This window comes from Coregonus lavaretus (assembly GCF_964263955.1).
Source record: "Coregonus lavaretus genome assembly, chromosome: 39".
Classification (NCBI taxonomy): Eukaryota; Metazoa; Chordata; class Actinopteri; order Salmoniformes; family Salmonidae; genus Coregonus; species Coregonus lavaretus.
In genome coordinates this window covers 20,602,273-20,615,532 of record NC_140026.1, presented here as the reverse complement: position 1 = coordinate 20,615,532, position 13,260 = coordinate 20,602,273, and the positions used below count along the sequence as shown (strand labels likewise).

Here is a 13,260-nt window from a genome sequence, read left to right as displayed (position 1 = left end):
CCAGACGTGTCCCCCTGCTTAAGCCAGTACATGTCCAGGCCCGTCTGAAGTTTGCTAGAGTGCATTTGGATGATCCAGAAGAGGATTGGGAGAATGTCATATGGTCAGATGAAACCAAAATAGAACTTTTTGGTAAAAACTCAACTCGTCGTGTTTGGAGGACAAAGAATGCTGAGTTGCATCCAAAGAACACCATACCTACTGTGAAGCATGGGGGTGGAAACATCATGCTTTCGGGCTGTTTTTCTGCAAAGGGACCAGGACGACTGATCCGTGTAAAGGAAAGAATGAATGGGGCCATGTATCGTGATATTTTTTGTGAAAACCTCCTTCCATCAGCAAGGGCATTGAAGATGAAACGTGGCTGGGTCTTTCAGCATGACAATGATCCCAAACACACCGCCCGGGCAACGAAGGAGTGGCTTCGTAAGAAGCATTTCAAGGTCCTGGAGTGGCCTAGCCAGTCTCCAGATCTCAACCCCATAGAAAATCTTTGGAGGGAGTTGAAAGTCCGTGTTGCCCAGCGACAGCCCCAAAACATCACTGCTCTAGAGGAGATCTGCATGGAGGAATGGGCCAAAATACCAGCAACAGTGTGTGAAAACCTTGTGAAGACTTACAGAAAACGTTTGACCTGTGTCATTGCCAACAAAGGGTATATAACAAAGTATTGAGAAACTTTTGTTATTGACCAAATACTTATTTTCCACCATAATTTGCAAATAAATTCGTTAAAAATCCTACAATGTGATTTTCTGGATTTGTTTTTCTCATTTTGTCTGTCATAGTTGACGTGTACCTATGATGAAAATTACAGGCCTCTCTCATCTTTTTAAGTGGGAGAACTTGCACAATTGGTGGCTGACTAAATACTTTTTTCCCCTACTGTACATATATATATATATTTGGGGTGTTCTCATTATTTTTGTATGTATTTGTCATACTGACCTCAACCTGTTATTGGCCTATAATCAATTTACTCCATTATGCCATGAATACACTGCTGGGCATAGCGGTCGCAATCCAAAAAGGATATCCAATCTTAACCTGCAATGTATCAAAGAGTCCACATAGGGGCAGCTATACCCTGTCTTTTAAAGTATCACCACATAATGAAAATTATACTATCCGCTTGGTGGCATGATTTAATCTTGATGGAGGGAGACAAAGAGAGAGAGAGAGAGAGACACACACACAGAGAGAGAGAGAGACACACACACAGAGAGAGAGAGAGACACACACACAGAGAGAGAGACACACACAGAGAGAGAGAGACCCAGTGGCATGTATTCATGGATGCCAAGGGAAGCATAGCCACGGGAAGTAGGGGTGCTGACGGTGCTGCAGCACCCCCTGAAAAATCAGAATCCAATCATTTTTTTATTACAAAACATAAGTGTTTTTTAAAAATGTTTTTGGTTTTCACAAAAGTAGTGCACTGGGCCTTTACTAGTATTAGGGAACCAATATAGAGGTCTGTAGCATGGACAAAAACATATTTTCAGCATCTCCACTGGCAAAAAAAGGTAGTTGTATAATTAAGAACAGTATATTGCAGGATTCAATAGTTGGAATTGTAAGAGTTGTTGGCCTGTCCCTTTCTCTGCGATTGTCATTCTAATGGAATCCAGAAAGAACAAAACCCTGTCCTCAAACATTTACATCAAAAGGTGCAAAGTTATGAACAAAAACATCCTCATCAAATTATATATTTTTCTTGATCAAATAACATGGAAAACAACCACTTCTTGTGCAGTGTTAATTTACCATCCTTACGAACCACTTAATGTAGCTGCTGCTGCCTATTGAAATCACTGGCCACTTAAGAAATAGAACACTAGTCACTTTAATAATGTTTACATATCTTGTATTACTCATCTCATATGTATTTACTCTATTCTATAATATTCTACTGTATCTTAGTCCATATATGTATATATTCTTAAATTCCATTCCTTACTTAGATTTGTGTGTATTGGGTATATGTTGTGAAATTGTTAGATATTACTTGTTAGATATTACTGCACTGTCGGAGCTAGAAGCACAAGCATTTCGCTACACCCGCAATAACATCTGCTAAACACGGGTATGTGACAAATACAATTTGATTTGATTTTAAATGTACATTACTGTATTGTACATATGCTGGTCATCTAGGTTTGTACCTGTAGACTTTCCATCACCATGAAGGAAAACAATGCACAATACAGTAATTCAGTATATTGATACATCAAGTGGTTTGTGATGATGTGATGTGATGGTGAGGCTCAGTTGGTTGAGCATGGTGCTTGCAATGCTAGGGTTGTGGGTTTGATTCCCACAGGGGACCAGTAGGAAAATGTATGCACTCACTACTGTAAGTTGCTCTAGATAAGAGTGTCTACTAACATGGAAAATAAATGAATAGACCATTTCAGTTTTCATAGAAATAAGTTGCATTTGCAAAGTACATCAAGCAAGTATTTTTTATATTTCACAAGTATTATCAGATTAACTGTTTTGTACAGATAATTGTCAGACTCAAGTTACAAATGCTGGTAAACACTCAAATACATTTAGTTTTTTTTAAATCACAAAGGTAGTGCACTGGGCCTTTAATAGTCCCCGTATTAGTGGACCGATTTGGATGTCTCTGAAATTATAAAGCTGTCGCATGACTCAGATGCGTCAGGGAAGTCAAATAAGGACAATGAACTTTGATCACACTCAACAGGCCATTGGAGCTGCTTTCACTAGTTGCAACATTAAGTAAACATTTATATAAAGTTGGATTACAAAACCTTCCACATCCTGTACAAATACACTACCGTTCAAAAGTTTGGACACACTTACTTATTCAAGGGGTTTTCTTTATTTTTACATTGTAGAATAATAGTGAAGACATCAAAACTATGACATAACACATATGGAATCATGTAGTAACCATGTGGGAACTCCTTCAAGTGTCACGCCCTGGCTCTGGGGACTATGTTATGTTGAGCCAGGGTGTGTAAGTCTATGTTTAATTTTCTATGTTGGTCTGAGTGACTCCCAATCAGAGGCAACGAGTGTCAGCTGGGTGTCTCTGATTGGGAGCCATATTTAACTGTTTGTCTTGCACTTTGTGTTTTGTGGTTTCTTGTTCCTTTTGGTTGTGTATCGAAGGACTTCACGTTTCGTTCTGATCGTGTGATCTAGACAATAAATTAAATATGTTCACCCGCAACGCTGCGCCTTGGTCTCCCTCATTAGACGATCGTGACAGAAGAAACCACCTTAACCAGACCAAGCAGCGTGTTCAGGAGCCATCGCTGGCAGATCTCCGTGGCAACCTCGACTGGATCAAGCAGCGTGACGAGGAGAGAGGATGGACGTGGGAGGAGATGATTGCGAGTCTGGCAAGAGGGAGGAGAGACCCCCAGGAAATTTTTAGGGGGGGGCTCACGACGTCGGGCCAGCAGGTGTACGGGTTAGAGCGGTGCAAAGCGTTGGCAGAGAAGGCCGCCAGGTTAGGGGGGCCACTGGGCACAGAGGAGAGGGAAAGTGTGGAGGCACGGCGAGAGGTACTGGGGTGTGTTACCAGTCCGGTCCGGCCCGTTCCTGATCCCTGCGTGGGGCCAGTGGTGTGTGTCCCCAGTACGGTCCGGCCTGTTCCTGCCATTCCCACCAAGTCAGTGGTGCGCGTCGTCAGCCCAGCCCGGCCTGTTCCTGCCATTCCCACCAAGTCAGTGGTGCGCGTCGTCAGCCCGGCCCGGCCTGTTCCTGCCATTCCCACCAAGTCAGTGGTGCGCGTCGTCAGCCCGGCCCGGCCTGTTCCTGCCATTCCCACCAAGTCAGTGGTGTGCGTCGACAGCCCAGCCCGGCCTGTCCCTGCTCCACGCACAAAGCCTACGGTGTGCGTCGACAGCCCAGCCCGGCCCGTTCCTGCTCTCCGCACCAAGTCTGTGGTGCGCGTCGCCAGCCCAGTCCGGCCCATCCAAGCTTCCCGCACCAAGCCAGTGGTGTGCGTCGTCAGTCCGGCACGGCCCGTTCCTGCTCTCCGCACCAAGTCTGTGGTGCGCGTCGCCAGCCCAGTCCGGCCCATCCAAGCTTCCCGCACCAAGCCAGTGGTGTGCGTCGTCAGCCCTGTCCGGCCCGTTCCTGCTCTCCGCACCAAGTCTGTGGTGCGCGTCGCCAGCCCGGTCCGGCCCGTCCAAGCTCCCCGCACCGGGTCAGTGGTGCGTGTCGTCAGCCCGGTCCGGCTCATTCCTGCTCCCCGCACCAAGTCAGGGGTGCGCTTCGTCAGCCCGGTCCGGCCCGTTCCTCCTCCACGCATCAAGCCAGGGGTGTGCGTCGTCAGTCCAACACAACCCGTGCCTGGGTCATGTCCGGAGCCGGATCCGCCGCCGAGGCGGAGTGCCCACCCGGTCCCTCCCCTGTTGTGGTTGTTTGGCGCGGCCGGAGTCCGCGCCTTTGGGGGGGGGTACTGTCACGCCCTGGCTCTGGGGACTATGTTATGTTGAGCCAGGGTGTGTAAGTCTATGTTTAATTTTCTATGTTGGTCTGAGTGACTCCCAATCAGAGGCAACGAGTGTCAGCTGGGTGTCTCTGATTGGGAGCCATATTTAACTGTTTGTCTTGCACTTTGTGTTTTGTGGTTTCTTGTTCCTTTTGGTTGTGTATCGAAGGACTTCACGTTTCGTTCTTTGTTTTGATCGTGTGATCTAGACAATAAATTAAATATGTTCACCCGCAACGCTGCGCCTTGGTCTCCCTCATTAGACGATCGTGACATCAAGACTGTTGGAAAAGCATTCCAGGTGAAGCTGGTTGAGAGAATGCCAAGAGTGTGCAAAGCTGTCATCAAGGCAAAAGGTGGCTACTTTGAAGAATCTCAAATCTCAAATATATTTTTATTTGTTTAACACTTTTTTGGTTACTAGATGATTCCATATGTTATTTCATAGTTTTGATGTCTTCACTAGTATTATATAATGTAGAAAATAGTAAAAATAAAGAAAAACCCTTGAATGAGTAGGTGTCCAAACTTTTGACTGGTACTGTACGTCATCTTGTCAGTTTCTCATGTCACATGCAAGACATAGCCTAGGCCAAGCGGCAAAAACCAATGTGACAAAAATACAAAGCTAGACATTTATCATGTGCTTCTAGACAACTGCAACTTGTCCATGCTATGTAGGCCTACTGATTCTGTACAGTTGATGGTGACATCACAAAGTGCATCAATAAAGTGACGACATTCATTGTTCATGGTCCACAGGTTGTACTTTGCTTGACATCACATCAGGCCAGTCAAATAAAATTGTATGATGGACACTTCTGGATTGTAATACACTATGTAATCGGATGATAGTCCAGACCAGTACAGAGTAGTAATCACAAACGTCACTTAGTCATTGGAAGGGTCAGTTCTAGCCTACTACAACTTATAACCAGTGACGTAGTGGAGGGTAAACTTTGTTTTTACCCACCTTTCTATTAACCTAGATCATTTCTTTCCATTTTCATTAGCATTTGCCCACCTATTTACCCACGGTGCTCAGGTTTAACCTACTTTACCACTACTTCCATGCTTATAAATATACAAGTCAAAGGAAAGGGGGTTCAGTTATGTAGAAAAGTCTATCTTAGTCCAATATCTCTTTAATCCAGACTTTGAGCAACGTCAAAAATAATGGCCAACTGGGGAATAGATCATTGAGTAATACTGTATTCCAAAATCACATGGCATGATGATTCATAGTCTAAGGATGGCATGATGATTCAAGCCATTGTAATGATAGTGTAACACACAGAGTCATGTCACACAGCCTAAATGGTTTGATAAAAGTATCTGTTCTTCTGACACCCCTCACTGTAAAGATTCTGGTACTGTAAAACCCAGGTTCAAAAGCCGGTCAGTCCATGGAATTCAATGACTTTTTGGCTAGGGATGTATTCTGAAATGGCCACCACCTACTTTAAGGGACCATTATTAAAAGGGAATCTCTGAATGAATGTGGAATAGACTCCAAACAGCAGTAAATTGTATTATCGGATACATATAACATCTATGGGATATCCACTATAGAGGTTGTTAGTGTAAGAAGTTATCACATGCAATATGTTAAATGTCTGACATCGTTTATCCTCAAGTGATACAGGACTGTGTCAGGCCATTCATTTATCTAGGAAATCCCCTGCCCTTTTCACACTCGTTACCTTTGCCCTAGAATTGTTAGCGGCGATTACGTCAAGTTATGAGCAATATCTCGCGAGAAGCAGAGACTATAAATACGGGCGCTGTTCGTTCACAATCAAATCTGATACGGAATAAGTTATTACACTGCTGGGATCATCATCTACCAAAATTAACCAACATACGTGGTAGGTAATCTTGTTAAACTTTTTCATGATCATACTTTTATGTGTTTATTTAATTTACTTATCAACCAATTTGGTGGATATTTGTCTGAACGCGAGAGTTCCTCTTTCGATTTTGACAGCGATACAGTAACGTTTGCTGCTACACTTTATCAATCAATATCGCCTTCCCTGTTGTTGTTTGGGTAGATCATTGAGTTGACATAATGATGTAGAAAAACAATGCTGATTATTTTTTTTCCTTCCGAGTTGGTCAAAGCAATTTAGCAGAAAATAACCTGTTTTAAATTGTTGGAAGAAATTAAATGTTCATAACATTAATTTGTCTTCCTCCTCTTGTTTAGGTTTGCAGACATGGAAGTCGTTGAAGTCGTCAATAACCAGGTGTGTGTCTTTTGGGGAGTGAAACGGATCAAAGTAGTGAGTGCCAGCAGATAAAACAGAACAGAAGTGAATATACAGAACATGATCGAAAGTAGGCTACAACTCCTCAGATAGTTGACATTCAGTTGGCATGGTTATAGGTTTGTCTTTATTTTGATTGTGTGTTTACAAGTCCAATGTTATGATAAAGGATAGCAAGTTACAAAGTTTCATACTACAGTAGCCAACTTTAGTCAGGAGCTGCTAGGCATGGATCCTTTTGACCTCAGGTGGGTTAGGTTGCTCATCCTAAATCTGAAGAAGGAAAAACACTATAAATTCAGAAGCCAATAGCATACTTAGGGTTTCTACTTGTAGCATGCTGACATTACTCTTGAGATATTGTAACACGCAGTGTTCTAACATCCATTTTCAACTAATTTCTCACCAGAATGTGGTTGAGAGGGTGGCCAGCCTCCCCTTGGTGAGCTCCACCTATGACATGGTGTCCAGTGCCTACTGCACCACCAAGGATAACCACCCCTACCTCAAGTCCATGTGTGAGGTGGCCGAGCAGGGGGTTAGGACCCTCACCACTGCAGCGCTCACCGGTGCAGCACCCATCATCGGCAAGCTGGAGCCACAAAGTAAGAATATGTAGCCATCTCCAAATCTATAGGCACCTGGTATATTTGCACTAATGTAGACCTACATATTGAGTTTAATCTATTTGATTAATTGCCTATGTGTTGGTAAAATCTGGAAAGCTGAAAATGGAAAAGCAAGCGCTTTGCCAGAATGGAATTTCTAGTATAAGATTTTAAACACATGCTTATTACAAAAATACTGTGCTTTTCTAGGTCAGTTCGGTTTAGATTATAAAAAAATAATCTGGGTTTTTCAGTACAAACACAAAGCGGGGTGCTGAGAATACCCCCTCGGTACAGAAGGCTATATCGGTCCGCTAATACAGGACTAGTAAAGGCCCAGTGAACTACTTTCGTAACAAATAAAACAACTTTTTCCAAAATGTTTTTAATATTTTATTTGATTTATTATTCTATTACTTAGCACCCCAATTTAGCTAGGCCAGCTGCAGAGCTGTCTGGCAAACTAATAGTACTAGTTCTTCAAAGATAAGGCATACTTTTACCAACTGTCTCTATCCCTTTCTCTCGTCCTTGTGTACATTCTTCTCTCATGCGGTCTATGCAGTGTTTGTATCTAACCTAACAAAGCAGCAGTGGCGTAAAGTACTTAAGTAAAAATACTTTAAAGTACTACTTAAGTAGTTTTTTGGGGTATCTGTACTTTACTATTTATATTTCTGACAACTTTTACTTTTACTTCACTATATTCCTAAAGAAAATAATTTACTTTTTACTCTAAACATTTTCCTTGACCCCCAAAAGTATTGTTACATTTTGAATGCTTAGCAGGACAGGAAAATTGACAAATTCACGCACTTATCAAGAGAACATTCCTTGTCATCCCTACTGCCTCTGATCTGGCAGGGGAGGGAATGGCTGGCAGGGAGGTAGCTCAGTTGGTAGAGCATGGCGTTTGCAACGCCAGGGTTGTGGGTTCGATTCACACGGGGGGCCAGTATAAAAAAAATCAAAAAAATTATAATGTATGCACTCACTAACTGTAAGTCGCTCTGGATAAGAGCGTCTGCTAAATGACTAAAATGTAAATGTGATGAAAACTACAACTCCCTTTAGCCCAGCGTCCCACATAGTTCTTCAGTTTATTGCTCTCGTGAATGATTAGAATTTTCTCTAGAGAAATAGCGCGTTGGGCTCACAAAACCCCCCGAATGTAAATGGAATTCAAGTAATTGAACCGACATTGGTCAATTAGTTGTTTAATAACCGAACCCCCCCACCCCCTCCCAAAATGTTGGTTAATCGCTCAGCACTAGATCATGAGAAGATTGAGTTAGACTTCCTAATTGTGTAAGGAGCAGGAAGTCTGGCAAGTCATCTGAGCTGTTGCTCAACAACATAACCTTTTACCTAGTAATCACGTCTTTGGCCTTGTCTTGAACCAGTAACACTTTTTTTTGTGTTCCTGTAGTGCTACAATTTGACTCTCCCTTCCCAACCTTGAATGTGATACATTTTGCTTATAATGTTATGCCCTCTTTTTCTGCCACCAGTTGCCATGGCCAATGACTTGGCCTGTAAAGGTCTGGATAAGATTGAGAAGACCTTGCCAATCCTGCACCAGCCTTCTGAGCAGGTACATGACTCTCACTGGCCAGTTATTGCTTGGTACCGAATGACACAACGCAACACCGCATTTCACAATGAGTCAAGTGGATGCCAGTCAGGTTGGCCAACCGTAGAGGGAGGAGCAATGGTTTCAAAATCAGTGACGCATCACCTATTTGGACATGGCTCTCCCTCTGTCGTAAGCAAGTGTCTAGTCAGTCAGCAGTCATCCAAAGGCCAGGGTTCACTCGCTTCAAAAATGAGCTCAATCTCAATGTGACTTTCCTGGTTAAATGAAAAACAACTTTTTTTCTCCCCATCCCATTCTTCCTGTCTAGATTGTCGCCAACGCCAAGTATGCAGTGACCGGTGCCAAAGACGTGATGTCAGTCACCGTCACAGGGGCCAAGGACAGTGTGTCCCACACCTTGACCAATGCGGTGGACCGGACCAGGGGTGCCGTGCAGGACGGAGTGGAGATTACCCGTGCTGCGGTCCAGGATGGTATGCAGATGACCCGGGCAGCGGTCAACGGCAGTGTGAATACGGTGATGGAGAGCCGTGTGGCCCAGATGGTCAGCAGCGGAATGGACACGGCACTCACCACCTCCGAGAGCCTGGTGGACCAGTACCTGCCTCGCACTGAGGATGAGTTGGGTGAGTGAGAGCTAGGCCTATAACCTAACATAGCCTCTTACAATGGATTCTCAGTGATGACTCTGGAGAATGGGACTGGGGCTAGCAACAACACCAAAGAGCATTAGGATCAGTTATTGTTACTATTTAGCTATGCTGTTGATGTGGCTATTCATCCACATTCCAGAGAAACTGCAGCAAATCGGCTTCGGTTGACATTCTCAGAAACTAAGCTTATTCAGACATGACCCATGTTTTCTAATGACCAAAAGATAACATTTCTGATTGTTTTGGGCTAAATATCTTGGTTTAGAGTACAGTGATGAATAAAGAGGAATAATCCTGTACACAATGTTTCGTACAACACTTCCAAAACATATGTTGTCAATAGACTGTGTTCGGAAGTGAACTACTCATTTACTCATAATGCTATGTTTTTTACATTTTAGTCATTTTAGCAGACGCTCTTATTCAGAGCGACTTACAGTTAGTGAGTGCATAATTTTTTTTTCATACAGGCCCCCCATGGGAATCGAACCCACAACCCTGGCGTTGCAAGCGCCATGCTCTACCAACTGAGCTACACGGGGCCACGTGTGATTAGATTAACGAAGCTTGCTCACTTAAACCCATACAATGTCAGCAAGCATTTACATTACATTTACAATGATTCTTTGTATTTATTATGGATCCCCATTAGCTGCTGTCAAGGCAGCAGCTACTCTTCCTGGGGTCCAGCAAAATTAAGGCAGTTATACATTACAATACATTCATAACAGATTTCACAACATATTAAGTGTGTGCCCTCAGGCCTCTACTCAACTACCACATATCTATAACACAATCTGTGTGTACATGTGTGTATAGTGCGTATTTTATCATGTGTTTGTATGTAGGTGTCTGTTTGTGTTGCTTCACAGTCCCCGCTGTTCCATAAGGTGTATTTCTATCTGTTTTTTTAAATCTAATTTTACTGCTGGCATGAGTTACTTGATGTGGAATAGAGTTCCATGTAGTCATAGCTCTATGTAGTACTGTGCGCCTCCCATAGTCTGTTCTTGACTTATAAACTGTGAAGAGACCTCTGGTGGCATGTCTTGTGGGGTATGCTGGGTGTCCGAGCTGTGTGCCAGTAGTTCAGACAGACAGCTCGGTGCATTCAACATGTCAATACCTCTCACAAATACAAATAGTTGCTACATCCATTTTTGGACTTATAAATGAATGATATGCACCCATTGATTCTTGAAGAATATAACTTACAAATGCCTCATGAGCTTAGTTCAATTGTCGTACCCCATCAGAACCTAAAATATAAGCTTGTTCTAATCCAATGTTTGTAAACAAAGTAAATGTAAACAATCACTGTATAGCCCGAAAACATGGTTAAAACTATAATTTTGATATCATGGATGGTCATTCCTTGAATCCATAGCTCGGTCTTTGAATTTGAGTGGTTACATTTCTCCAGGCCCATTCCCCCCGCTTTTTACCGAAACAGTGGTGGGGAGAACGATTAGTTATTGTTTCAACTCCTGATTGCCGCTTTAATTTCATGTTCCTCTTTTCATCGTGACAGAAATGGAGGCTGAAATGGTCAAAGGATTCGACGTGGCCAAGGATGCACCTAGCTACTATGTCCGACTGGGCTCTCTGTCTACCAAGTTGCGTAAGAGGGCATACCACAAGGCCCTGGCTCAGGTCAAAGACGCCAAGCAGCGCAGCCAGGAGTCCATCTCACAACTCAACCACACTGTGGACCTAGTGAGTGTTGACATCAAATGATTGAAATCGAAGTGGAAATGGGAACATTATTCTCTATAGAAAGTGTACATTTTGCAGATAAATTATTTTAACTCTTTCATAAGATTTTTCAAGATCTCATGAGGTTCCCTTGCACTGAATTCATTTCATTTATGTGGGAATGAGATGTTCGTTAAGTCTATCATTTCATTTTCAACACTTTTAGATTGAATACGCCAGAAAGAATATTGACGGAGCTAACCAGAAGGTGAAAGGGAAACTGAGCTCCCTGATTGAGTGGAAGTCTAATGAGGAAAAAGATGGCAACGAGGCCGAGGTAATGACCATACTAAAGAGCACTCATCATAAAATACAATTTTAGCCACATCATATTGTACATGGAGCACCAAGTCTAGGTCCAAAAGGCTTCTTAACAGCTTCTACCCCCAAGCCATAAGACTACTGAACAGCTAATCATGGCTACCCAGACTATTTACATTAACCCCCCTTTTATGCTGCTGCTACTCTGTTTTATTATTTATGCATTGTCACTTTAACTCTACCCACATGTACATATTACCTCAACTAACCGGTGCCCCCCCACATTGACTCTGTACTGGTACCCCCCTGTATATAGCCTCCCTACTGTTCTTTTATTTTACTGCTGCTCTTGAATAAGTTTCAATTTTTTTATTAATCAATTTTTTACTTAACACTTTTTTTTCTTTTCTTAACTGCATTGTTGGTTAAGGGCTTGTAAGTAACCATTTCACTGTAAGGTCTACACCTGTTGTATTCGGTGCATGTGGCAAATAACATTTGATTTGATCCACTCTTGCAGTTTTGAGTCCAAATTCCATATTTAAGTTATTACTACTCCTTGGGGAAAAATCTACTTTATTGTATGTGAAGATGCAGGTGAATTAAATGGTCTTCATCATTTATCCCCCAGAACATAGAGTCGAGGACCCTGACCATAGCGCGCTCCCTCACCCAGCAGCTACAGACAACGTGCCAGGTTCTGGTGTCTGGCCTGCAGGGCCTTCCCCAGAACATCCAGAAGGAGGCGCTGTTCCTCAGCCGCTCAGCCTCCCAGGTCTACTCCAGCTTCAGCAAAGCGGCGGCGTTTGGGGACCTGTCGGATGGCGTGCTGGCCAGCAGCAAGGCCCAGCTGGGCAAGATGAAGGAGTCGCTGGATGACGTCATGGACTACCTGATTAACAACACACCCCTCAACTGGCTGGTAGGTCCCTTTTACCCCCGGCTGGCCCCACCCCCCACCGTCACGTCCTCCCAGTCCCAGAAGACACCAGCCCCCGCAGAGGTGGAGATGAAATCAATAGACTAACTAGCTGCCTGTTTAACGACTATCACATCTCATATTATTCATCCATCAAATATCCTTGATAGTCACACAGCCTGCATTTATTCAGCATGTTGATGAATACATGTTGACATACTGTTTGAATGTTGCTCAGTGTGTGCTCAATAATCTAGCTTCATTTCCACATGCATTTTCTTATGCAGCACATTGCTTTTGATGCTACTGTTGTTTTTGACATCACTTTATATCCTGTTGTAATCATAACCTGCCATATAGTAGATACAGCATTGTGTTAATACATTACCTTGTATGCTGCCATCTTTGTACAACAATTCTAATAAAGAAGTTAAAAATGTAATCTGTCTTGCTGCCTTAAATGACCAACCAGTGTGAAAGCATTTGAGAATGGAATTGGATGTTTTATACACTACTGAAACCCATTGGCTTCAGTGAATTCAGTGTCCGTAATACATTGATAGCTTGGATATTACGTTTGTCTGTGTGGTTCAACTAACTAAACTGTAGTTGTATGGTTTTCCAGGACTAGTTTTGGCAATGATGTAACCCTCCCTGTATTAATTCGTAATACCTAGTAGTCCAAAGGTCATACAGTAAGGCAGGTTCTTGTGCTTAGTT

General features: G+C 43.1%; 1 protein-coding gene across 1 annotated transcript; it reads left to right on the top strand.

Moving 5' to 3' along the window:
• The first annotated feature begins 6,270 nt into the window (after window positions 1-6,270).
• On the top strand, window positions 6,271-12,982 carry LOC311112874 (perilipin-2-like). Its single transcript, XM_084156012.1, has 8 exons — window positions 6,271-6,345; window positions 6,687-6,726; window positions 7,157-7,352; window positions 8,867-8,949; window positions 9,260-9,578; window positions 11,137-11,321; window positions 11,527-11,637; window positions 12,253-12,982. Exons 2-8 carry the CDS (start codon window positions 6,697-6,699, stop codon window positions 12,646-12,648), a joined length of 1,320 nt encoding a protein of 439 aa, XP_084012138.1. The 5' UTR covers window positions 6,271-6,345; window positions 6,687-6,696; the 3' UTR covers window positions 12,649-12,982.
• Window positions 12,983-13,260: the final 278 nt, after the last annotated feature.